The following is a 27,989-nucleotide window of genomic DNA, read 5'->3' as shown; positions in this document are numbered from 1 at the left end:
TATACCTGGTATATGCAATTTTGCCCTGTTTTTAATTTTGAATATTTATGCCTCAAACACAGACTCAACAAACAGATTAACAACAATTGATTTTAGTTCATGTTTTTATTTAGGTACAAAAAGTTAATTATGATAATGTTGACCTTCCGGAATCGGCCGGACTATTGGAATTATTGCTACAAAGTGAACAAAACATAAATACCATATACTTACACACATATATATGTATTTTCTCACTTAAACTGTAAAAATGTTTCCAATACTACCACAAAGTTCCGTTTTTCTACTAGATTTGCAAATTGTAATGTTACGGTCTCCTGTCCATCGTACGTCGTTATATCGGTGTCCTTTAGAAAAAAAAATCCTTTCCCATTTTCGTCTGTGAAAGTCATACAGGTACCCTGATATACTGTTACGTCTGCCAGTTCAACAGCCCTACTTCTTCTTTACTAACTTAGTCTTCTGTCGTTCACGTTGGAAGTGACGAAAATCCATTATCAGCTTTTTCATATCCATTTTATTTAAAATATAAACTACTGTTACACGAAACGCGGCCGTAAGTATAATTCGGGATGTTAATGAGAAAAATGAGACAAAGGTTGGTCCTTCGAACGTTCTTTTAATGTCCCAGTTCGGAAATCGAATACCTTTTTCTCCCCCGATGCAACTTGTCGTAGCCACCCCGAGAGCATCTGTTTTTCTTCAAACGGGTTGTTAAGCCACATTTCATCGTTCTTCTCACGCCCGCAGAATTTACCCTATTTTCTTACATTTAACTTAAGATGATCTAATAAACAGACCCTCTGCCCTTTTAAGATGATACTGATTGATGAGTTTAACGATAATACACTATAACTACTCAGTACTTTCTATTTCCAATTTATTTACATTCTAACATGGTATTAATTACAAGCTTAAAGAGTAAAACTCTACTACTACTTGGTATTTTCTATTCCTAATTTATTTGCATTATAATATTCGGCCATCCTAACCTGCTGCGCGTCCTCGCGAAGTCCCTGTTGTTGGGATGTTACTTTGGTCTAATGCTAAAACATAGAAATGTTCTGTAGAGGTTCATATGTATATACAAATGTCCATGCTAGAAGATTTTTTATACAGGGTGGCGCATTTCACCTCCCGTCTTCTATAGTTCGGTTGTCATTGAAAGTAGGATTTTGATATTTTGTATACTTTACCTGTGTTTTAGGACGTACTCCGGGAAAATATTTCTAAATATACGGGATGTCTCAAAAAAGTGTGACGATACCGAATTTTTTTTAAATAGAACACCCTATATTTCTTTTTGTCATATACCTTCTTATCTTTATTGAACGTTCCCAGAAATGTTCTAGGTGCGTTATACGTATTGAATGCTACGTATCATTCTTGGATTAGGCAACATCATTTTATTGTAGTTCCATTCAGTTTTCTTTGTCTTTCTCATGAATGCAATTAATCTATGTAAACTCAACCTTTAGCCCAATAACAAAGTAATTAGGCTGAGGCCTACTGTAACAAGGTTGAAATAGAAAATGTTGATAGTGGTCAATATATCGATACAAAACCACCGTCTTAATTGATAAGATAGATATAAATATGGGCTTAAGCGAGTCTACTGACACTTCCCGTCCAGAATTCGAACCAATAGTAGTACCGAATGCGGATAGTTGGCCAGGATTGAGTTGTCTCAATCCTAACGAATCTACATCGTGGTGTCGACCACGTATAAAATACCGGATAGTGTCACAATATTTTCACATTTCAATAATTTCTATGATTGTCTACATATTCCTAAAATTTTGTTGAAATTGGTTAAATAATACCGGCGAAAAAAATAAAACCTAAAAAAAATTGCATTTGCATCTCTAGTTTAGAATAATGTTATGTACCCCGATGCAGGGAGATAGGTTTGGTCAACAAAAACGCGTGGGTTCTACTAGTCACTACTATAATCAACTATTCTGGTCGAGATTCTATTCGGAAGGGACTGTTTTTACCGTAAAGCTGTATTTATGTATATCTAATCAAATAGAAGGGTGATTACAAAACTAATTACTATGCAATGTCCATTGGAAAAACCCCGGACCTTGACTTAATTACTTTATCTGTGGGGCCAAGGTTAAGTTAGTATTATTGGTTGGGCCAAAGGCCGAGTTAGTACAGAACAAATACAATTCTTCATGAGAAATACAAATAAGCTCGAATGTCAGTTAATTTATCCTAATTCATAAGATAGGTACATTACAATAATATTAAAAAATAGAGATAATGTCTATTTAAAGAAACTACTCAAGATGCTTATTAAGCATGGTTTAATAGTTTTATTAAAAAAGTTTCGATGATCGATATTGTACAGGTTCTCCGAAATTTAGCGTCAAATTTTTTAAACTTTAAATTGTTTTATTTTTCTTATTTTAAATTGGGACCCCCGCATATTTTAATCTAGTTCGATGCAGAATTCAAAAACAAACCTTTTTCGAATTACATGTCTATCGCAATTCCTAACATGTCGAAAGTTGTTCGCCGAAAACCATTCCAATAGTAATTAAACTGAATAAAAAACTAAGGTGGCTATAGTAAACGAATTATTTACAGAACTTATTTTGTAATTACAATTATCTTACAACTATTACAAATCTAATGTACTCGTATAGTTCAAAATGTCTTCCGTTTTCTTGAAGATACAAATTAAGACGACTATGGAAGGTCTTGTAACCTTCCGCAATACATAAAAAAGTCGAAGGTGGCTTTGAACAAATATCTTTTCTTTTTTTGTTTTTATCACATTGTCAAACATAATTGAAAATATAATAATAATTTGAAATTTGTTCAAAGCCCTGTATAAAACAGACTTAGACTAAATTTTTAAAAATCCTATTTAAGAGTTAATATTAATAAAAGCAAAATCATGCTTTTTTCGAAGAAATTATTATATTTTGACCTAAGGCTGTGTTCCATTCCTTGCATAATATCTAAAGAATATTTAAAACACCAGTTTCAATTCATGTTCTTGGATCATCATCTCAACTACAATCAGAATTTATGCAACCTCTATTCGTTACATTGTTTCTCATGAATTTGTATTTGTTTATTAGTAGTGGGAACTTATGAGTTAATATACAATGTTGCCGAATATTTGCTTATACTAAAAATCACTTCAAAGTTATCAAGAAAAATACTTGGAGGCAATCTGTGTAAACGTTTGTAAACATAAAACTGCTTGGATTGCATAGCTTTATGTACTTTCTTCATAAATCACGTTTTTCTTATTAGATATAAGGCAAAAATAATGTATTCGGAGTTTTATGATATACATAAGAAATTTTGCTAATGTTATGCTTAATTCCCATTAGCTTTTCTTACTTAGGAATATGATTTCCTGCCCATTTAAACAGGTAGCACGAGTTCAAGTTGACACATAGTGGTCGTGCCAGTAAAAGAAAGACCTGATAATGCCTCCGACAAAGCTCAACGAAGTGGGCAGAGTAAGTCTGGCCGAGGTCTCCACTTCAATGCATAGATTAGTATGTATTTTGCTGTCTTCGCCGCGATAGAAATGTTTTTAGATATTAGAGCAAAACAGCAATATAAGTAAGTGAAAGAAAAACGATTAATCCGTCACTAGAACTTATAGTAGGAAAAATTCTGAAACTGTGCGAAATTTGTCAAACCACTGAACTGACTCCGCCCACTTCAACCGCTACTCTCCGCCCATTTCGTTGGTCTTTGTCAGAGGCATATTAAACTTTATACAGTCCTCCCACTTGCAAAATCCCTGTATTTCCATTTGAACTGGTGATTCTTGTGTAATTATATTATAATAACTTTTATACTTTTGATTCATGTAAATTTGCGTTATATGACCTGACTTTTTTACTGTTATTTATTAGATTTTTTATTGATATATATATAATGTTAACTAAATATTTAATAATTAATTATAACTGTTTATCAGCATAATTTATTACTTGTTAGGCTAAAGATTTTGTGAATATGTTGTGTGATATTATTGGTTTACCAAAAAATACAGTTTTTTATTCAATTATATGGATCCTTGGAAGGTCAAAATTGGTTTATTTAAGTCCCCATATTTTCCTCCGTGTGTGCAAAAGATTCCGATCTGAAGAAAAAAGTAAAACCAAAAACTATTTCGTCAGACTGTTAAAGCTTTCACGTCGAGTCAAACTATAGTTGTAAATATTTTTCGGACATATAAGCAGCAGTTCAATGGAATCACTGTCCAACGTTACAGCTGCGATGGACATTATCAAAGGCGACAAGGTACCGGACGAAGTGACCTTTCACGTTTCTTGCTTGGCTGCATGTTAAAGTTCTATGGTTACCGCTTCAATCAATGTCGAAAATTACGGAAGATAACTTCGGCAGTTACTTCAGCGCCTTTGATAATGCAGATGGTACTGCAGTTGTGGACTTCGCGTCAGGAAGCAATTTCATTAGACCGCTGCCTCTATCTATCTGGATCTATTCTATTTAAAGCAGCTCAATAATTCATAATGTAAGTTTATTGAATCAAAGTTTTGAAATGTTCTTATTGCAATGCTTCAACGTTTCCTTCAGCACGTTTAAAGTGAAGGAAACGTTTTTAGCCATGGCGTTGTACCCCATTACACCAATTCTCCAAACTTTCCCTGTGGTTGGGCCTAAACCACCATTGATTTCCAAATGGTAACTGAAAAAAATCCCTACATTCTAAATATACGTGTTAACGATGAATTCTCAGTTCTCGCTTTTCCATAGCGAAGCCAACCACATTTGGGGGAACTTTGATTGTTGTTACTGAAGACAGTCTTTGACAAAAAACTCCAACCCTATTTTTGCCAGAAAAAAAGGATAATGATGAACACAGTGATAATTATTTTATTAAAAAACGTATTACTATTACAAAAAAAGATTGTTCCCGTTATGTTGTGCTTATTCGGATGATTGCTGGAGCCGGACTGGCTTGTGATGCCGTTTTGCTTAATAATCATTTCACCGAAAAATAATCAAACAACAACCGCTTTAGATCTGCCGAAATAAATAACCGAACTGAGTAGTTTTAACGCAGTAATCAAAAACTTATTTTAAGTATAATAACTTCAAATCTAATTGTCATTAGAGTTGTTTTATTCAACACCTATCTCCGCCACACCGTTATGGAGTTGTTAGGCACATTGCTCATGTCTTTTGATTACATTTTTTAATCCTTCTTCAATTCTGATTACAAACCTTCCCGTAAGCCATAGAGAAAATTCGTACAAGTCGTATGATGGTAGCTGAGAGAAAATTTTAATGAATTCAAAACTAACAGAAATGGGCGATTGAATAGGATGTTTTTTGATATGTACTCACATCCTGGGTAACTCTTTTTCGAAACATTTCCATTGTTGCTCTAGGAACTTTATATCCCAGAAATATACTGGAACCTTCGATTTTCGTTCGAATATAGTTTTCCTAACGACGAAAAAAATGTTAATGTACAGGGTGATTCGTAACGCAACCGACACAGAACAGGTGCGTGTAGAGGACCTCAAAACATGTCGATTTTTTATATGAAGTTTTTTTCTGAGGTCTGCGGTTGCTGAGATATCGGCTTCAGAAGATGAATAAAAAAATTTGAAAAAATTCGGGATCTCAGGAAAGGCTTAAACTAGGATAACTATATTTAGGAAATATTTTTGTTTTATTGACGTCTTTATTTGTTAAAAATTTGAAGTGGCTGAAAGCTCAATAAGGGGTGGTTTAGGGGTTGGTCACCCTTAAAATTATATGAATCTTTTTAACCCTAACCAAATTAACAACTAAGGTTTATCAATATGATAGTAAATTTAATTTCATATCTTTTTGGACTCTTGCACATTTTTCGAGAAGTCATTCGTTATTGAGAAAAAAAATGTATTGTGATTTGGTGTCAAAACTAATCAAATCGAGCAGAAGGGTGCATCTGTGTGTAAAAGAAAATGGTAGCCATTTTGAACAATATCTTTAGTGTTTATTTTATTTTAGTAATAATTTATTTCAAATATCGTTAAATTTTGAATAAATTTTATTTAATATTTATTAATAATGAGACCACGTATTACACTGCGTGACATAGAAAAGAGAACACCCCGTAAAAATGGTTTAATTTAAATAATTTTTGGTCTGCATGTTTGTTTATATGTATAGCAGAAACGATCTAAATTTCACTCATATTTATCTACGTATTAACGAGTTATTCGGAATTTTAGGTTTTTTTTAAATATAAAAATTGCAATAAAATATCAACAATACAACTGGAAAATAACATTTATTGGAGTATAGTGTGCTTAGAAACTGCGTAGAGATATGCCTAGAACCAGAATAGAGCGAAATTTTCATCAATTGAGCGAGTTTGAGAGGGGTCGAATAGTGGGTCTACGAGAGGCTGGTCTGTCATTTAGGGAAATCGCCACTAGATTGAACCGTAGTGTAAACACTATAGTGAGATGCTGTCAGGGATGGTTCGAAGAAGGGCAAACAGGCAGAAGAACAGGTACTGGACGACCTCGAAGAACTACAGAACGCCAAGATCGCCGACTCCGAATTATGGCCCTAAGAGATAGGTTCGTCTCGTCGAGGACGCTGGCGGATCAGTGGTTCGCTGAGTATGGAAGGCCCATTGGGATACGAACCATTTATCGCCGCATAAGAAGTTTTGGATTGATTTCCTACCGTCCCTATCTCGTGTTACCCCTCACCTTAAATCATCGTCAAAATCGACTACAGTGGTGCCAAGAACGGATACATTGGACTCTGGAATGGGAAAATATCGTGTTTAGTGACGAATCCAGATTCTGTTTCGGTATGCATGATGGTCGGGCAAGAATACGAAGGAGACGGGGTGAAACATGGGATCCTCAGTTTGTAATACAGAGGCATGTCCATCAAACTGTTGGGGTAATGGTTTGGGGTGCCATTGCATATGGTAGCAGGTCACCTTTAGTTTTCGTCAGAAGCAGTATGACAGCCCAGCGATACATCCAAGAAGTCCTGGAACCTCATCTTGTGCCTTATCTGGAAACTCTTGTTGATCCAGTTTTCCAACAAGACAATGCACGACCACATGTGGCTAGAGTGACTATGGACTTCTTCCAACAAAATGCAGTCAATTTGCTACCTTGGCCACCTCGATCTCCAGACCTCTCATCGATCGAACATGTATGGGATATTATAGGTAGAAGGTTGCATAATTTACCCCATCCCCCGCAAACCCTAGCGATGTTGTGTCATGCTGTCCAGTTAGCCTGGAATGAGATCCCCCAAGAGGACATCAATCACCTCATTAGATCCATGCCTAGACGTGTACAGGAATGTATAAGACACCGCGGAGGACCGACAAATTATTAAATTTTTTTTAGTTTTTAACAATTAAATTTGTTCAACTTTTTAATGAAGTATTTGTTTTGGTGTAAACAACATGCATACCAAAAATTATTTAAATCAAATCATTTTTACGGGGTGTTCTCTTTTCTATGTCACGCAGTATAGTTATCGTTTGTAAAATCTTTCTAAATAAGAATATTGACGAACTATGATTAAGTACATAGTTTACTATTATAAAAGTACTGTTTTTGTTCGATTTGATTAGTTTTGACACCAAATCACAAAACATTTTTTTTCTCAATAACGAATGACTTCTCGAAAAATGTGCAAGAGTACAAAAAGATATGAAATTAAATTTACTATCATATTGATAAACCTTAGTTGTTAATTTGATTAGGGTTAAAAAGATTCATATAATTTTAAGGGTGACCAACCCCTAAACCACCCCTTATTGAGCTTTCAGCCACTTCAAATTTTTAACAAATAAAGACGTCAATAAAACAAAAATATTTCCTAAATATGGTTATTCTAGGTTAAGCCTTTCCTGAGATCCTGAATTTTTTCAAATTTTTTTATTCATCTTCTGAAGCCGATATCTCAGCAACCGTAGATTTCAGAAAAAAACTTCATATAAAAAATCGACATGTTTTGAGGTCCTCTACACGCACCTGTTCTGTGTCGGTTGCGTTGCGAATCACCCTGTATTTTTGGGACCTGTAAATTTCATAAGAGAAACAACTTACAAGGATTTTATAGCGTCGGTGCTAAAGCAGTTAATATTTCTGCTCTTTTCTTTTTTGTATTAAAATAATCAATTGCGTATTTATCTACAGTACTAAGTCCTCTTGTATCGGAAACATTTTTTTTTATCCGGTTGCTGGTAAGTTTGATGGGAAGAAGTGGACTCGCTGCATTTACTGGACTTCTCATATCACTTAGTTAATCGGTAGTATCTCTTGTAGAGGGAGCTGCAACGAGTGTATCAGGTGGAAATGACTATTGACTTTCTCCCAGAATATCAAACTTTGTCGGGATGTCTGTATCCGTGGGGCTACTATTTGGTAATCAGCTTCATGAGTTTCGGTTTCATTGGAAATTTGCGATTTATCCAGATCATTTAGATCTTAGTCAGATGGTTGAAAATGTTGAAATTCCAGATTTATCTCCTGAGAGTAGTTTTTTCTGAATGCATTGAGAAATTTCAAGTATTGTGCCAAGTAATACAGTTTTTTTGATCCGGCACTAGATCCACTTTTACCTTAACCACTAAGGCTACGAACGTATGACGAACGTATTCCTTTCCATTTGTCCTTGCAAAAATCATCTATAAATATCGAAAGCAATTTTCAAAAGAACTGATGTCACAATAGTTTTATGAATCAATAGCTATTATTTCTTTTGCCATAGGTTTTTGGCCACTCGTTCATCATTTTGATTCAGGTCGTACGTTTTTATGAGGGGTGAAATAATAATAGGCCAAATTATTGACGAAGGCTGTTACATTATAAGGCAAGTCTTCCACTGACTGGTTGAAAAGTTCTGAAAAGTGAATTGGTGCAATAGATGGTAAATACATCCGCATTAAGAAAACTACAAAATCCGGATCTGATCCTGGATACTTCAACTATAAAGAATATTTTTCGATAAATCTTATGGCATGTGCAGATTCAGATGATTTGTTCGCAAGTATTGATGTTGGAAATTATAGTAGAAACAATGATTCCGTCGTATTCAGACATGCAGGCATTGGACAATTACTATTGACCAATGTTTCTTCGTGATTCGTGGTACCAAGATGCTGATTAGACGTGGCCTAATTCTTGATACGTTTAGTTAGCAATGGACTGAATGCTTGCGAAGGACCACCCTGAGTTCGCAGTCTCAGAGACACCGTGTTCGTGCAAATGAAGAAAACAAAAAGCCTTTTTAACGGTAACTAAGGTTTATTGTTCACCAACAATTTCGAGTAATTTAGCAAAGGAGTAACAACTTTTCGTGACAAGTAAACTAGTATACTAATTAATCGTGTATAGGAACCGTGAGTAAAGTAATCGCGTACGAGTAATGTGCAAAGTACGGAGTTAAGAGTCGACGAAGACGCACAAGAAGAGGCGGATTTTTCTTCTTGCAAAATCTTAAATACTAAAGTTAATGGTAAGCGTACATAGGCGTACCAGAAACCAGGAGGTCATCATCGGCACTTCTTCCTTGTAACCTGCCTAACTTTAACAATATAATTGGGTTTTATTTGAGGGCGGTTAAGACAAGAATCGAGAACGTGTCTAAATTTTAGTACGCACAAAAGGTCGGCGAGAAGTTTTGTTACATAATTAGTCTAAGTTCAAACGAAATGCGTACCAACATCTGGTCATACGGGCAAAGTGGCAAGAAAAACGAGTAATGTTCATAGGCGTAGCACACGGGTTCCTTACAACTAGTCCCAGATTTAATACTAAACTTATGAAGAATACAACTTATCGAACTATTAGATTAAATCAATTATCGGATATTCTATCCTCTACACAAGCCCTAACACATACGCAACAACAATATTTTCATATTCAACATTAGTAAACGACATTGCTTGGAATTTGAGTGAAAAAAATATGTTGCAAAATAAAAATTATAATTTATTTTGACAAAAGTCATAAAAGCGCAATTCATACAATCCAAATCATGACGTCAGCAAAGCAACTAAATCTACTTTAAAAAATCCACGTTTTCTATATTGTTTTTCCATAAAACAGTTTATTGTAAAAATATTGTATCTCAAATTATAAAGGACTAAATAAAGAAGTTTTTTCGCTAGTTTACTTTGCAGTTATGGGGGAAAAGTTTTCCTAAATTTGCAATCAAAGTCGAAAGTCGTTTAACACTATTAGCGGTTTTAAAAGTTTGAACTGCTGTAGAATTTTTATTTCTATAAGTATTTTCAAAACTGTTGGTGCTAATTTTGCGTTAGGGTCTTGACAAACGAATACAAATAATTTTATTTCAAAGATTGGGAGAAAACTATCAAAAAATCTACGTTTGTACGGCTATGCCTGGTCTCACCAAAATATCACTGAATTGTGAATAACTCGAAAAATACAAATTTTCGGATAATGAATTATTAATCAAAAAAGTTACAAATAGACTCTATTATCACCCCTTAAAATTAAGTCCCACATCAACCAAACATCCTGTATTATATTCACTCATTCAGAGGTAGAAGTGTGTTCTCACATTATTTAGAAGTGTAATTTACCAACATGCTAAGCCCAAGTACATAATCGGTTTTTAGCCTTAGAGGGGGCATGGCCCCATTTCTGTATCTATTATTCTCGAAAACATATGGCTCCATGTGACAAAACTTGGGCATCTCTCCTTGTAAGAACTCTCTATTTACCACCTTGTGAGAAAGTGTGGCTCAAATTGGTAGGACTGTAACATGCCTATGGGAAATTAATTTCGCCGGTCAATCAAATGTGGCCCTTTAAAGAGATGGTCAATGAAGTAACCAATAATAGCCTCTAGTTGTAGTACCCCCATGGATGTTATCCCTCAGTTTATGTATTTAAAATCTTCAGAATATTCTTGAATTCTCTTGGTCAAATTGTCGGATTGACGAGAGCTTTTCATTTGTTTAAGTCCGTTTGAGGGCAATGAATATTTAACAGTGAAACAAATTATTTCGTAAGTCGTTCCACAGTTTAAGGTTCTATGGAAATAGTTGCTTGAATCAAGAAAAACGTTCTTCCAATAAAAGTTGTAAATTGCGGACAATTTGGTGAAGGAAAATTATTCACTATAGGATCTCGTCACGTTACTGATGGCGATTGTTGAAAAAAAAAATTAATTTATTAGATTACCTATATTATTCAGGCCTCCAAGTTGTTAAGTCTTTAAAACATCTAGAGAAAATATTAAAATTAATGGCGATTTTATATTTAACATAAGTATACATACAACAGTGACTCCTTAAAATATTCAGACACTTACCATCTTCTTTTGTGCATAGTAATAATGAAAATAAACAATTAGGAAACAGGACTTTGGTATAGGTTTGGTATTAGTTTTTGCTCACTAACGATGTAAAAATATATTTAATATTAACTAATAATATCAAAAAAAGTAAAAAGAAGAACACATTAGGCTCTTCTAAACAATGCCCAAGATCATTTTTGAACGTGGTCGAAGATTGACATCTCAACTCGAACCTTTTCAAAAATGTTATGTTCCAAAAACGCTCCCTTACGAAAATACAGGGTTGCGAAGTTTTAGAAAAAAAATGGAAATTAATGAATATTTCGAAAACCGCTTGAGATATTTCAATCAAATTTGGTAAGTAAAGACAGTTTATAAAGAGGCATTAATTGCAATAAAAATATGTGTTTTTTTCCGAAACTTTACAAGCCTGTATTCTCGTAACGGAGCATTTTTGGAACATAGTTTATATAACAAATTATCATTATTTTTTGTCAGATAGAATCCTACCTCAAAATATTCGCACATCGTTAAGGAACACCCCGTATACGAGCAGTAAAAGCATAAGACCCACTGTGCGCTTCTCTGTTTTAAGGTAAAATGGAAGCAGAGTAGAATATTGCATTTGTTTCGAAGATGTTTTTCAGGAATTAGTATCGATTTTTTAACAGGAATTTCTTTTGGAAATAGGAAAGATATTTATGTACTTAGTATAAATAAGATATATGATTTAATGAAATAAAGGAAGTATCCTTACAATGGAAGAGTGTAACTTCTCATTAGTCTATGTGCCAAAAAAATTTTAACAAAAAAATTAGGTTCAATTGCTGGATGTCAAAAACGATAGATTTTAATGCAAAAAATGAACAAAATTAATAAAATTGGCATTTAGACTAACTAGAAGTTACACTCTTCAATTGTACAGATGTTTTCGTTATTTCATTAAATCATATAACATATTTATACTAAGTAAATACATTTTCTATTTCAAAAAGAAATTCCTGTTAAAAATTCAATATTAATTCACAAAAAACATCTTCAAAATAAACGCAATCTTCTCTCTACTTCAATTATTAATTTTCTGTTGCGTCACGTGGCACCATCTGTAAACTAGGGTTGTATTTTCTCGGAAGTGTTTACAAGTTTCTATTTAGCCATTGTAGATTTCTTTCTTGTATAGATTACAGATTTCTTCTTTTTAAAGACTCCAGATTTCTTTCTCAAACAGGTTTACCGATTTCTTCTAAGTTTTTGTAGATTTCTTTCTTGTGTACTTGTGGCGCCATTTTGCAGAAACGGGCTTGCTGTGCATTACGACAATAGTGACATACATCAAGATTTTTTAATTTATTTGTTTTTATTGTTTGGGTATAAAAGTTAAAATTTTAAGTGTTATATAAAAAAATATTGTGTCTTTAAAAAATCGAAAAGTAAGAAGGAAGGGATGTCAGACCACTGATAGAAGATCTAGGGACTAGGAGGTATGATAGAAAAAGAAACCGGTTGCCAAAAATTTTCCCAATAATTTTCCACATCCAATACTCATTCTAATACAGATAGAGGATACAAATAATTTGTAACAAATGTCTGTTTCTTCTAATGCAAAGAAAACTTATCTTTTGTATCTTTGATCGCAAAGCACAGTTTTTATAAACTACTATATCAAATCAGTTGTCGAAGCTCAATTAACTCAAGACCAGCAATTTGAACTTGTGGGGTTTGAGTTTCAACATTGATCGGTGAGATCTCACAATCCTTGTGTATTATCAAAGATAGCGAATATTCTCGGTGGAGAGATAGGTAGTATAGTTGCCTATCTTTTTAAGATGAGAACCACAGCAGAACGAAGGAAAGTCGTAGTTTCAAGGTGGAAAGAAGGGAAAAGGATTTTATCACATATCTTATTGGAAAGTCCAGGTTGCCCATCGATGAAAGGACTCCTCAGGGTTATACAGAAGGGTATGTATTTTTTTTTATTATTTGGTAGGAAATAGTTTGTACCATGCTAGATTCCAAGTCAAGGGATCATTCACTTATGGATTATGGATAACTGGTGCATTTGAGAAAAATATATGAAGGGGAAAGAATAATTTATTTAAAATTAATGGAATTGCCATTACAAAATGGTTCACGTTAGGAGAAACAATTGCCCTAGCATACAGAAAATAAACATTTAACATTTAATACGTCGTGTTTGGTTACCTACGGAACTTTTATTAGAAGTTTATTTGATAAATGGGCTTCTTAGGTAATAGTGTAGTGCAGGGTTGAAGTCTGTCCGATAAGTGGTTGTAAGTTCTGAAACACCCCGTATTATAATAACTTCTATTATTGTGGCAATAACACTTATGAAAGGGAATTAAGGTTTTATAATACGAATTATTAAACATTCTAAATTTGTTCCTGTAATTTCCAATTTGCAAGGTACCAAATATTTGTAATGAAGGGCTGGTAAATGTAATCTCGAAGGAACTTAAATGGATAATTTAATAATTATACCTACAGTCGTTTCGAAGTTTACCTTTGAAGAGCCATTCCACAAATATGGAAAAGTTGCTGGAATGAGTAAAGTTTCTAAGAACTTCCAATAAAAGTTGTAAATTCTGCACAATTTGGCGAAGGAAAATTATTCACCATAGGATGGGGAAACGTTTACATATTTAAGTGCATTGTAGTGTGTCGGTGTGAAATAATTACACGAAGGAAAATTACAACACTTTTATTATTTCTCTAAAATATAAAACCCCGGAATTTATGGGGGATAGAGTTTGTTCATCGTTTCATGAGAGAGGAAGACATCGTAATCATTATTGGAAGGGTGGTTGCTTAGTGGAATCCTTCGAAGAGTCTTCCACTACCTAACTTAAGAGGAAAAGACCATGTGCCAATATAGGTCAACACGGGCCTGTCCAATTGCAATATATGGGCTGTTCGAAACAAAAGGCACTTAGAACAAAACAGATCTCTGACGGTTGACCCATTTGAAACACATAATTTTGGACAGTTCAAAGCCAACCAGACATTTTAACTCATGTTGAAATATAGTCATTAGATTCCTACAAAATGGTACAGGATGATTTATGAGTGCAAGTCCATAAGTATGTGTAGCCTATGGTATTTTACATTAACTGAGCTCATTGTTTTTTTAAACCTGATTGAGGTGTATTATTTAACAGTGAAATAAATTACTTCGTAAGTTGTTTCTGAGTTTGCAGTTCCAAGATCCATTACAATATGTTATAATAAAAATTATTTCGCACATCTAAATTTTCTAGGCGGGTCATTCAAAAAGAGAAGAGATACATTTTTAGAATATAAAAACCGATAGATACAAAATCATTTTTAGGTGTAAAATCTATGAATTCCATAATTATTGAAGCTTATTGGTTTGACTGATATGCAACCAATATTACACCCAATGTTTTTTGCAGATCAGCAATTCAGTCACCGACGATACTTTTGCGATAATGGTAAATCATTTAATTCTTCATGAATTGTAATTACATACAAATAATTTTATGTATTTTCAGGAAGGTGGTTCAGAAAGTATAAATATGGATCCAATACTAGTTGACGACTTTCGCTTAACCCTTGCAAATTTAAAATATCCAAATCAACTGCTAAAAAAGACTGGAAGATCTTTAAATTCAAACACGCGTCACAACTCATCAGCCTTAAAAAAGAATTAGAACTCCAAAAAAAGACTCAGAATTGACTCAGAAAACACTTAGAAAATCAACTCAACATCCTTCAAAAAGACTATCAGCTGTTGAAAGAGCAATATGAGGCCATGTTGGATTTCTAATACAAGTGTTCACGTCCAAAATTCAATAGTCTTTATGTTCTCAAATTTATTGTCTGTAAGAGTCAAGTTTGTTCAATTTATGACTCCTTTTCTTAAAACAGAAGAAAGAAGAAAGTATGGGTTTTTGGGTCTTTTGTTTCTTGAAGTTAGTATTTTCACCCATGTAAAGACCAGATGACCAGGACAATAAATCAAGAGAATGGTTGCAGTGTTTGACCCTTTTAATACTGATGGGTGGTAAAAGTGTGAGCTTTTAGTAGTTAGTTCGTTACAGATCTTTTGACCGTTAACACGTGCCTTCTGACTGTAATAAAGAAATTAGAGTTCTAACAGAAACGATCTGTCTTAGATTCTTTTATTTCTATACCCCATAATCTCACAGGCCAAAATGCAAAGTTTGGAAACCGACCCTGTAAGTTAATGCGATTTTGATTGTTTTGAATTAATTTAATTATCATTGTTATTTTTTAGAAAGCCACAAATTGGAAAATATTTTAAAGGACTAAGCACGTAAAACTAAAAAGTTTTCTTGTCGCAAGTAAAGTTAAACATTTTGACTCTAGAATCCGCCGAAGAGAAAAATGATACAGGCATTTTGCGGAGCAATACCAGAACAAACTTCAAGTATGAGGCTTTAGTATCAAAAGTTTTTAAGAAGAGGCCCCAAGACTGTACACTAGGGTGTGCCAGTCTGCACATCCCAGTTTTCCCATTGGGGAAATTACTTCTATCCCGGACTACTTCTACAGCCGGAAAATGGCGGGTATTGGGCTTTCTTTGGGAAAGTTATCCGTTGCCAATAGATAGTTTAAAAATTGAAAAACATAAAAGTGAATTAATTAGTGCCTCCGAACTAAAGGTTGCCCCCATTTCCGATTAAGGTGTTGCACGCACATTGAAAAATCAATGTTTTATTTTGGGGTTATTCGCCAAAGATCGTTTTTCAAATTTATGGCTTATTTGCTTTGAATCTCATTCTTTAATCCATTTGGGACCAATTTTTTTTTCTACAACTTTTGAACATTTTTAGATTGTTTGTGGTGTTATTATTTAAGATAAAATATTATTTTTGTTAAAAAAAACTCTAAACATCTAATTACAATAATTGTTTAATGGAGGGTTTATACTATGCATTTAATAGTGGAGCCAGTATTATTTTTCGTGCCAGCAAATTTAGATTGCGTAACTGTTGCGCAAGTTAAAACTTTGCATGCATGGACCGAAAAAGTCTGCAGACTTCTGAAATTCGCTTGCGCCAGTGACGACTCACACCGATACGAAAATATTCCATATTTTGCACGTGTAAACAATCACCTGCTGGCGAGTTCGCTAGTTAAGCCGCGTTTACATTATGCAAGTTTCTGTTTGCGCAAGTTCTTGATTGCAAGTCCTTGTAATTTGTCAACAAAATTGTTACTGTTTACACTACACAACCATTTGTGCAAGATTTTTATTAGAAATGTGGCAGTTGTATGATGTAGTGTTCATTATAGAAACATCTGAAATTATTAATTTTGATGTGAATATTTTATGTCACGGGTTAAATGAAGAATTACGCGCGTTGTTACAAAAAAAAGCCGAAAAAGGAGGGTTTGGGTAAAACCGTGGATAAATCGAATGCAAAATTTAGGAGCATGAAATATTTTGCTTAAGGGATTATCATGCGAAGGCCCTTCAGCTTACAGAAATCACCTGACAATGTCAAAAGATATGTTTGAAAGTCTGTTTGAATTGGTGACACCACAAATTTGACAAAATGCTTTGCCAAATTTGCAAGCTTTGCCTGTTACAGGAAAACTAGAAATTACTGTAAGATACCTTGCTACAGGAGATAATTTTTCTTCGCTTATGTATTAATATAGAATTCCTAAAAGCACCATAAACCAGTTTATCTCATCTGTGTGTACAGCTATCTATCAAGCACTGAAACCGTTTATTATGGTAAGGGGTCTGGTACATTTATTCGGCTCACAGGTTTTTAATTTTACAATGTTTTAATGCATTCTATTTCAAAGTAGACCTTCTATGGAATATATTAAAATGAGGATGAATTGAAATTTGTTAAAAAAATTTCCTAGATAAATTACTTCCCAAATAGCATTTCTACACTAATCTCAATAATTTTATTCAATACTAAAGTGATTAAAAAAAACGTGATTTACTCGTATTCGCTTCGGCGGTACATATTTATATAAAATTGGAACAATACAGAAAAAGATTAACACGACCCCTGCGCAAGGATGAAACGTTTTGTTTATCTAACCTTGTTGAAAATCTGACTCAAACAGAAATTAAACTTCCATATGCCAGTAAGAATTTAATTTAAAATTCTTTAGTAAGTATTCACTTATGTTACGTGTTGTCGGAAAAACGAATCGAGTCCTATAGAACAACATAGGCCAAAAGCTTTTGACCTGCTAGAAGGTTCTTAAGGTGAATGCTATAAATATCGATTACAGTATAGATGAAGGGTCTTTTCTAAATGGTACGCCAGTTCATGTAATACATCTAGTTTTTTTCTAGTGTACCACCCAATTTTAAAATAATTGAAACCCCTCAGAATGTAATTTATTTTTTCGTAATTGTTAATGTTGTAAATAAAATAACGGTGAAACTAGTTGATCAAGAGGGTGATTAGTTTAAATTTCGAGAAGAATCCGTCACGTTAAGACTTCATCTTAAACGCTTGGATTCACGATGGTAATTCTATATAATAGAATACCAAACCAAGATTTTGTCAGAAGGTTTAATACCTCGCAGCAAAACCCTGATAGTACGAAAAGATACATAAGAGGGTTAACATCTTTGAATAAACAGTTTCTTGTTTCCCTAGGATTTACATTAAAAAGTGGAACATATAAACGTCCAAGAAAATGTTCTTATTGATGATTCAATTTTGAGCTGGGAAGTGCTCTCTTTTGATCCATTCAATCCTACTAAATTGGGACCGAACGATGAAATTAGAATATCCTTGCAGCAAACCGGAAAATATCCCTTGCCCTGCAAAAGTTAACTTTGCCTTAAACTAAACGTTACGAAAGAGGAAGGTACGCCACTTGCAAACATATTCTTGATAAATAATGCCGCTACGTTTTTATTCAAAGAGTTGAAATATGTTCTAAATGGAGTGACTATTGACTCAGTGCGAGATATTGGCATAACATCAACCCTTAAGAGTTATTTATCATATAATTTAAATGAAAGCGCTAAGCTTCAAAATGCGTGTTGGTATCCAGTGGAAAAAGAAGGAAAAAGCATTATGATGGACTTGAACGGAAATGTTTCTTTATGTATTCCTCTCAAGGTGTACTTTGATTTCTTTGATTTTCTATCTCATAAGTTTGAAGTCGTAGCCTGACCGGATTCTGGGAATCGTCCGAATTGGACAAAAATTGATTCAGTTACAGTTTTTTGTTCAAAATTTCTTTCATCTGGAGGATTGGGCGCTATGTAAAAGTGAAATTACTGATTTAGACAAAAAAAAAGCGTTTTTCTAAGAAATTTGAAGTCGTAGAGTGACCGGATTGTGGGAATCGTCCGAATTAGCAAAAATTGATTCAGTTACAGTTTTTTGTTCAAATTTTCCTTCATCTGGAGGATTGGGAGTACTTACCAAGCGAGTTAACAGATGTAGACAAAAAAATGCGTTTTTCTAAGAAGTTTGAAGTCGTAGAGTGACCGGATTGTGGGAATCGTTCGAATTGGCAAAAATTGATTCAGTTATAATTTCTTGTTCAAAATTTCCTTCATCTGGAGTATCGGGAATACTTACCAAGCGAGTTAACAGATGTAGACAAAAAAAATGCGTTTTTCTAAGAAGTTTGAATTCGTAACCTGTCCGGATTGTGGGAATCGTCCGAATTGGCAAAAATTGATTCAATTAGAGTTTCTTTTTCAAAATTTCCTTCATCTGGAGCATTGGGTGTACTTATGAAGCGAGTTAACAGATGTAGTCAAAAAAAGTGCGTTTTTCTAAGAAGTTTGAAATCGTAGCCTGTCCGGGAATTAATATAGTTTAGATTGGGCATTTCTATTTCCTTATAAGATACTTGATATTTATAATTAGGGGTAACATTCTGTAAGGGTACATCTTGGAAATCAGTTTTCGTGTTTCCGTAATCTCTTAAAATGATATCTCTTAACATAAAATTACATTTGGGTTCTAATTCTATTAAGTAAGTTTCGTTTAATCAGACATTACCTTGTGATTCCTTACAAATCTCTACTCCTATGATTTTTTGAGTTGTTATTACAATCCATTTACTTTCGTCTACATTTTGGATTTGTAAATTTTTTATATCTAAATACACTGGGTTACAATTCGTAATATTATTTTCATATCTTAGCAATTCAACTTCGCATGGTACATAATCATTAAAGTTTTCGGGGCGTACATGAGAACATAAATATTCATTGAAAGATACGTATTGGCAAGGCTGATTGACGTATCCAAATGTTTTGTCTTTTATTATGAGATACTCAAAACTTGGTACAATTATTTTATAGGAATTGTTATATTTGACAGGTAACGAAAATAATCGATATAAATTATAAGCTTGGGTTTCCACTAAAGGGATTTCGATTATGAAGACTATCACATTATTTTTTACGTAACTCTTTATTTTTAGAGTGTTTTCGATATTCAATAAATTGTCGGTGTCTGGTTCGAATGGTAATTTTCCTTGTTGCACCTGATTTTGAATGAGTTTTAATTTGTTTAAAAGCATGCCTGAATTAATTATCTTGTTATGAAAAGTATTTAATTTGGCGAACGTGATTGCCTCTTCTATGTCTGAAAGTATATCGTAGATGTTCTGATAAAATGTTGTAATCTGTGTGATGATCTTATGAATCCTAAAGAACTCAAAAAGGTTTGCTTGTTTAATATTGACTTCATTTACGACTTCTATGATTTCTTTAATTTTTGAATCCAAAACAATTTGATCGTGTGATACATTTTTTATCGTTTCTTGAAAATTATTTATTGCGTTAGTCAAGAGCGTTGTTTGTTTATCGAGGACTAATTTTAAGTTGTTCTGGTTTTCTTTGAGTATGTTAATGTTTTGGTCAATGCGTTTTGCGTCTTCTTGGTCTAAGTTTCCTGTCACGGTTTTGATTATAGTGCCCAATGCGTTTAGTAAGGCTCGCTTAGTACGCATTTTTGTTGGGAAAATTTGGTTTATCTGTTCATTAATTTTTTGTTTCAAGTTATTTGTTATCACAAAAGAGTTATAAAATTCGGATTTGTAGTCTGTAAAATTATTTATGGTCTCATGAAGTAAATCATATTTAATGTTAATATCCGAAAATTCCTGCAACAATTTAGTCATATCATACGTTTGAATAAAATTCCAGTGGTTGATTGTTTTCTGGGCATTGCCTAATTTGTAAGGTAGTATGCCAGGTTGTCATTTAAGTCATGGTATCGGGATTTTTCGTGTATGAAGGGTCATCTGTAATAAGGGGTTTCTTCAATTCTTTAACATGAACAATTTCGATTTTGAATGGACTTTTGACACTTTTGATTTTTACTTTGTTATGATTCAATTTCTCGATAATTACATATGGACCGCTAAATCTAGGGTGGTTTTTATTTCTGAGATTTAAGTTTTTGTAAACTTTTTGGTTTAATTTAAAGTCGAATGCTTCGTTGCCTTTAACATTTCTTCTTGCTAAGATTTTTTCTTTGTTTTGATCGGTTTTTTCTCCAATCGTTTCGTACATGGCGTCGACTTTATTCTTATGCGACGAAACGTAATCAGAATGAAACGTTGTTGTGATTAAATCAAGAGGATCTCGGGAATTAGTATGACCTAAGACAATTTCGTGGGGTGTAAATTTCGTAACGCTGTGAACCGTGCTATTATACGCGATTATGGCGTATGAGATTAACTCATTAATTGGTTTTACGTTATCTTTTTGTTTCAAAATCCTAAGGTGTTCGATCAAAGTGGAATGGAAACGTTCAACAGGCGAATTTGATTCGTAATGTTTAGGGGTACTGAAATGTATGTTTATCTTTTGGGCCTTTAATAATTCCTTTAATAGTTCATTATTGAATTCTTTGCCATTGTCGCACGTGATTTCCTCGGAACATCCAAAAAATGAGAAAAAATTTATGAGTTTATCGCAAACTGATTTTGCATTTCTGTCATAAGGGTATGCTTGACCGAATTTAGAGAATTTATCAAATATCGTCAGGAAATTTTGGGCTTCGAATATGAAAGTGTCCATGTGTATCATTTGAAATGGTTTGCTGGGTGTTTCTGTTTTAGCGAGTGGAATATATGATTTAAGTCGGCTGTATTTGGCAGTTTGGCAAATAACACAATCGTTAATGTATCGTGTTACGTCCCCTTTTATATTGGGCCAATAGTAAAGTCTCTTAAGTTTCGCTCGCGAGTTTCTTCTATTCCTCGGTGATTTTGTTTGCTCTCATGTTGGTGCTTAATGAGCATAGTTTTTTCTTCAATTTCGGAAATATTGTTAAGTAATTTGGTACATATTCTAATTTTTAAGTTTTGGAAATTTTTCAAACATACCTCTGTGAATGAAGGTATTAAATCTTTGTCGATAAAATAGACATAACAAGGTTTCTCGTTAGTCATGTATTCTTGGATAAACTGCTTTATAATTTCCAAGTTATTGGGTAGCTCTACGTGACTTATCGTGGTTTTATCGAAACGTTCTTTGTTACATTTAATCTGCAGGTGTAGAGATTTCTTTATCAGGAATTGTATTAGGTGTACAACTTTGCTTCCGCCGTTTTTGAATAGATGTATGTAGCGGTAAGTAATGATCGAAATAAATAACCCCATGTGGGCATGCAGGAGCCTTGGGCACCTGTTAACATAACCTCATAAAAATATTAGTCTATTTGTGTCTTCATCATAAAGTTATTCGCAATTGAAAATGTCAGTGTACGAGCCAAATTCTCGTCATTTGCGGGAGGTTTTACTTTTCTGCTTCAATATGAAGAAATCTGCTGCTGAGGCTCATCGAATGCTCTCAGATACTTATGGGGAAGCCACTATTAGTGAAAGGACATGTCGTGAGTGGTTTCAGCGCTTCAAGAACGGTGATTTTCACGTCGAAGACCAACATAGCGGTGGAAGAAAGAAGGTTTTCCAAGATGCGAACTTGGAAGCATTACTTGACGAAGACTCGTGTCAAAGTCAACAAGAATTGGCACAATCATTGGGAGTGACTCAACAAACAATCTCAAAACGCCTCAAAGACATGGGAATGATTCAGAAGCAAGGATATTGGGTGCCGTACGAGTTGAAACCAAGAGATATTGACAGGCGTCTGTTCGCTTGTGAACAGTTGCTTGCAAGGCAAAGACGGAAGGGATTTCTGCATCGTATTGTGACTGGGGACGAGAAATGGGTTCATTACGATAATCCCAAACGCAAAAAGACTTGGGGATATCCCGGCCATGCTTCCACGTCGACGGCCAAACCGTCTATTCATGGTTCCAAAATCATGCTCTGTATTTGGTGGGATCAACTCGGCGTAATATATTATGAGCTGTTACAACCAACTGAAACAATCACAGGTGCTCTTTATCGAACCCAATTAATGCGTTTGAGCCGAGCATTGAAAAAGAAACGGCTGCAATACAACGAGAGACATGATAAAGTGATTTTGCAGCACGATAATGCTCGACCCCATGTTGCGCAAGTGGTCAAGAAATACTTGGAAACATTGAAATGGGAAGTCCTACCCCACCCGCCATATTCTCCTGACCTAGCTCCTTCTGATTATCACTTGTTTCGATCCATGGCACATGGGCTAGCTGACCAACACTTCCGGTCTTATGAAGAAGTAAGAAATTGGATAGAATCGTGGATCGCTTCAAAAGATGTCCAATTTTTTCAACACGGGATTCGTATGCTGCCCGAAAGATGGGAGAAAGTAGTGGCCAGCGATGGACAATACTTTGGATCCTAAAGGTATAATTAGTTTTTTACAATAAAATCGCGAAATTCGGAAAAAAAACGGCGGAAGCAAAGTTGTACACCTAATAGTATTTTTTTGTTTATCATTTCGTCACGAATGCTTAGTCCAGGGTTCTCGCGATCGGCTTGTTGACTATATGCGGTTTCATCAGATTTGCACGTGTTGGGAAGATTTACAGGATGAAGTCGGATATCAGATATAACGTTTATTTTTCGTTGACTAGGGCCCGGTTCATTCGTATCGTCGTCGTTACCTTGAGCTGAAATTTCTGTTTGGTTTTCTAAGTATTCCTTAATATTCGCATCGGTATCGCCGGGATTATTGACCACTGATTCGTTGTCGTATACGTTTAATTTTATTCTAGATCATGCATCTGCGTTCGTATTCTGGCGTCCCTTTTTGTAAATTATTTGGTAATCAAATTCTTCTAATCGTAACCGCCATCTTATTAATTTGGAGTTTGGTTCTTTTAGATTAAAGAGCTATACAAGGGGTCTATGATCAGTGTATATGTAAAATTTGCGTCCGAATAAATAAGGTCTTAAATATATGCATGCCCAAACCATCGCTAACAGTTCTTTTTCTATTGTTGAATATTTAGTTTCCGTGTCGTTTAGGGTTCTCGAGGCGTAGGCTATAGGTTTATCGTTAGGTATGGGTTCTTGCGCCAACACTGCGCCGATTGCAAAATTACTCGCGCCTGTTGTTAATAGGAATGGTTTAGTGAAGTCTGAGTATTGCAGAATGGAGAAGTTTATCAGTAATTGCTTACAATGGTCAAAAGCATTTATGAATTCGGGTGTGTGTATAATTTTTGCATCCCTTTTTAAGCACTTGGTCATCGGTTTCGTTATCTTCGCAAAATCTTTAATGAACCGTCTATAGTAACCAACTAAACCCAGAAAAGATTTTATTTCTTTTGTTGTCCGGGGAATAGGGAAATTCTTAACTGCATTAATTTTGTCGGGGTTAGGTTTTATTATTTCTTCACTTACGATGTGTCCTAAGTATTGGACTTCTTTCCTTAGGAACTCTGATTTGTTTAGTTGTATTTTTAATTTAGAATCCCGTAATCGAGTAAAAACTTGCTTTAATTTTTCTATATGTTCTTGTAAGCTAGTGCTGAAGATAATGATATCATCAAGATACACAAAGCATGTTTCGTTTTGTAAGCCACGTAATATTAGGTCGTGTAGTATGAAATGAGTAAAATTGAATTGAAACTTTAGTCATTTTTTTTTCATATGAAATGTTTTTATTGTCAATCGAAATATGCACCACCATTATCAATACACTTCTGCCATTTAACGGGAAGTTCATTGATTCCCCTGCTGTAAAAGCCTGCAGGCCGGGAGTCGATAAACTCTTGGAAGGCAGCTTTGACAGCCTCGTCGGAGTTTAATGTTTTCCCTACCAAGAAGTTATCCAAATTTTGAAAGAAGTGGTAATCAGTGGGTGCTAAGTCGGATGAATACGGTGGATGACGAAGAGTTTCCAATTCCAACTCCTGTAGCTTGGCCAAGGTGACTTGTGCGGTGTGTGGCCGAGCGTTGTCGTGCAACAATAGCGGTGCGCTTCGATTGACTAATCTTGGCTGCTTAACCGTCAGTTGCCTCATCATTTCGGTCAGTTGTCGGCAGTAGACATCAGCCGTAATCGATTCACCAGGTTTCATGAAGCTGTGATGGATGACACCTGCGTTGGACCACCAAACGGACACCATAAGCTTCTTTTGATGAAGATTTTTTTTCGCACAATGTTTTGGTGGTTCATCTTGATCCAACCACTGCGATGAACGTCTGGTATTGTCATATAGGATCCATTTCTTATCACAAGTAACAATCCGATTCAAAAATGGATCGTTATTATACCGGCACAACAAAGAACAACAAAGAACAAGCTTCGAGACGTCGTTCTTTCTGTATGTCGCTCAACTCATGCGGTACCCACTTGTCCAGCTTTTTCACCTTACCAATTTCAGCCAAATGAGTCAATATTGTTTTTTTGGTTACACTGAATATTAACGATAATTCGCTTGCACTTTGACGTGGATTCGCTTCCACCACGGCTTTCAGATAATCGTTATCCACTTGAGTTTCAGGTCGTCCACGTGGTTCATTTGTTAGGTCAAAATTGCCAGAACGAAATTTCATGAACCAACGAGATACTGTTTGCTGTGAAGTGACTTCAGTACCAAACACATCATTAATATTGCGAGCCGTCTGAGCTGTTGTGGTTCCACGGTGGAACTCATATTTCATTAACACACGAATTTCACTATTTTGCATGGCTGCACAAAAATTTTTATAAAAATAAAAGTTTTCAATAATTTTTAACACTTTAAACTCTGATCGAAAGAGGAAGAATGTGCCTTTTCCACATAAAAAAGTCAAGTCCAAATATAGATTTAGAGTGAAGTTATTTGCAGTTGAATGTGGCATTTCGAGAATCTACTCATTTCATACTACACGACCTAATATATTGTTCATTACACATTGAAATATAGCCGGGGCGTTTTTTAGTCCAAACGGCATTCTCAAAAATTCGTAGTGACCTGTATCTGTACTGAAAGCTGTCTTAGCAATATAATTCTCATTCATTTGACTTTGGTGAAACCCATTAGCGAGGTCAAGGGTTGTAAAATAGTGTGCTTTACCCAATTTATCTAAAATTTCATTAATGTTTGGTAAGGGAAATTTATCGTCCATTGTTTGTTCGTTTAGCTTCCTATAATCGATGACCATACGCTATTTTTGTTTATTTGATTTATCTAATTTCTTTGGAACTATCCAGATGGGAGAAGACCAGGGGGAATTTGAATCTCTTATAATGTTTTGTTGTAATAATTTTGATATCTGATTTTTAACTTCTAAACGGTGAACTTCGAGATATCGATATGTTTTCGTGAAAATGGGGGTCTCATCTTTTAATTTAATCTGGTGCTTTATTGCATTTGTAAATGACAAGGGTATACTTTCACAATGGAAAATATCTCTGAATTCATAACATAATTTTCGAATTTGGCTTTTCTCTTCAGGATTGTAATGATCGAGCTTAATGTTTTCAAGATTACATTTTAGTAAATTATCAAAGTTACTATCCATTGCTACATGCGGTGCGGGATGATCTAGGAAATTTAGTTCATTCAAGTTTACGGGTTTAATCTCTAAGGCTTCTAAAATTTGGAGTTTTATCGGGTTTTTTCTTGGGTTTAAAATAGAGTTGTGGCTGTATTATCTTGAATTTTAACGAGGCATTCTGGTATTTCGAGATGTCCTAATCTTTGATAAGGGACAATTCTATATCCTTCGGTAAAGTTAACGGGAATTTGTATCTTTTGTATACTTCTCGGGGAGATGATATGGTTCATACTGGAACAATGGGGTCTTTGAAGTTGAGGGTTTTTTGTATCACGGCAAATGGGTATTTCGACATTGGGTAATTTCAGTGTATTAGCTTTAAAGTCTAAATTAGCGTTTAGTTGTTTGATAAGGTCTAGTCCTATGAGTCCGTCAAATTTATCGGAGAAGTTGAACAGGAAAAATTTGTGTGAGCCAGGAGTTTGAAATGTGGGAAAGACAGGTTATGATGCGACTTCATTATGAAATGATGTGGCATGGGCTGTTTGAACTTGGAAAGTTTCGTCTGAGATAGAATGAGGGAAATATTCGTAGGCAATTTCGGGTTTAATGAAACTTCTAGTACTACCAGTGTCTAATAGAAATTTGGCTTGGAGTTCAGGGATAAAAATGTAAGGGAGTTGAATGTCATTTCAAGTTAAGTAGTATTATGTTGTGTCCGTATTTCGGCTGGTTGATGGAAAATTTGAATTTCTTTCTTCACTTTTATTATATTTGTGATAATTGAGGTCGAGACATGAGTTACTATCTACGTGGGTGTTTCTATAAACGTCGTAAAAGGGATAATCGTTATTGGAAGTAAGTTCCTCGGGTGATTGGGGGAGAATTTCCTGATTGTATGGTTCTTGGCTAATGAAATTTCTTTTCGGATTGTGAATGACGGTATTCTCAGAACTAGTGTCCATAGACTACGGGGTTTTGATTAGTATTGGATCTGTGAGATCTTTGACCAAACGGTGGTCTAGGTGTGAAAGGTGTTCTTCGAGAGTTACCGAATTGGTTATTGAAAGGGAAATTTGGTTTTGATTGATAAGTATGATTCTTGAAGTTATTGAAAGGGGGTCTGGAAAAATTTGTATGGTTGAAATTAGAATATGATGTCCTTGAAGAGTTTTGTTGAGTGAAGTTGGGGAATATTGGTCTCGAGAAATTATTATGCTGTGTGAAGTTCGAAAAAAGTCTAGGGGGTAATCATTCTGAGGCCGTTGAGTATTGAATGAATTGATAGGGGTTTGGTTAAAATTATGGGAAAAGTTAGATCTATCTGTAGATCTGATGTTGGGTTTAAATTGTCTGTTGAAATTTCCTGTGTTTTGCCCGAAATTCTGTACACTTTTAAATTGTATGAAATTCTCTTCTTCCCTAACAAATGACATAGCCTGTTCTATATTATTAGAGGATTTTAGTCTAACTACCAATTGTAGATTATATGATAACTTATTAATAAATGTTTTTAAAGCGAACTCGTCGTAATGTTTTATTTTAATAAGCTTAGTCTCACTACTTTCAGAGATTGCATTTGACATTGAAAAAAGTAAACTGCGAGAATTCTGTATTTTCATACCAAATTGCAAAGGGCTTTCATTTTTAACGGCTTTAAATTGATTAAATCTTGGATAAGGCAATCTATTGATCGCTGATCCGAAAAACTATTTATCAAAACTTCTTTGATGAGAATCCAAGAGTTTAGATCGATAAGTGAAGATATTAAATCTGCAGCTCTACCTGTGAGCTTGCTAAGTATGGTATAAAATAAACAGACATTAATGGTA

At 34.5% G+C, this 27,989-nt stretch overlaps 1 protein-coding gene, 1 long non-coding RNA gene, 1 other non-coding gene and 1 pseudogene across 3 annotated transcripts; 2 read left to right on the top strand and 2 right to left on the bottom strand.

The window, feature by feature from the left end:
• Positions 1-4,427: 4,427 nt before the first annotated feature.
• On the bottom strand, positions 4,428-5,385 carry LOC136418921 (alanine--glyoxylate aminotransferase-like; annotated as a pseudogene).
• Positions 5,386-12,654: 7,269 nt separating this feature from the next.
• LOC136418924 (uncharacterized) lies at positions 12,655-15,447 on the top strand. Its single transcript, XR_010752994.1, has 4 exons — positions 12,655-12,791; positions 13,137-13,269; positions 14,742-14,780; positions 14,841-15,447. It is a non-coding gene; the product is annotated as an uncharacterized lncRNA (long non-coding RNA).
• Positions 15,448-17,279: 1,832 nt separating this feature from the next.
• LOC136418926 (U6 spliceosomal RNA) lies at positions 17,280-17,384 on the top strand. The gene has a single exon (XR_010752995.1). It is a non-coding gene; the product is annotated as a U6 spliceosomal RNA (small nuclear RNA).
• Positions 17,385-19,305: 1,921 nt separating this feature from the next.
• On the bottom strand, positions 19,306-20,445 carry LOC136418920 (uncharacterized). Its single transcript, XM_066405130.1, has one exon. It carries the CDS (start codon positions 20,443-20,445, stop codon positions 19,306-19,308), a length of 1,140 nt encoding a protein of 379 aa, XP_066261227.1.
• Positions 20,446-27,989: the final 7,544 nt, after the last annotated feature.

The sequence above is a fragment of the Euwallacea similis genome, unplaced genomic scaffold (assembly GCF_039881205.1).
Source record: "Euwallacea similis isolate ESF13 unplaced genomic scaffold, ESF131.1 scaffold_46, whole genome shotgun sequence".
NCBI lineage: Eukaryota > Metazoa > Arthropoda > Insecta > Coleoptera > Curculionidae > Euwallacea > Euwallacea similis.
The sequence above is the reverse complement of the archived record's forward strand: the minus strand, read 5'-3'. Positions and strand labels throughout refer to the sequence as shown.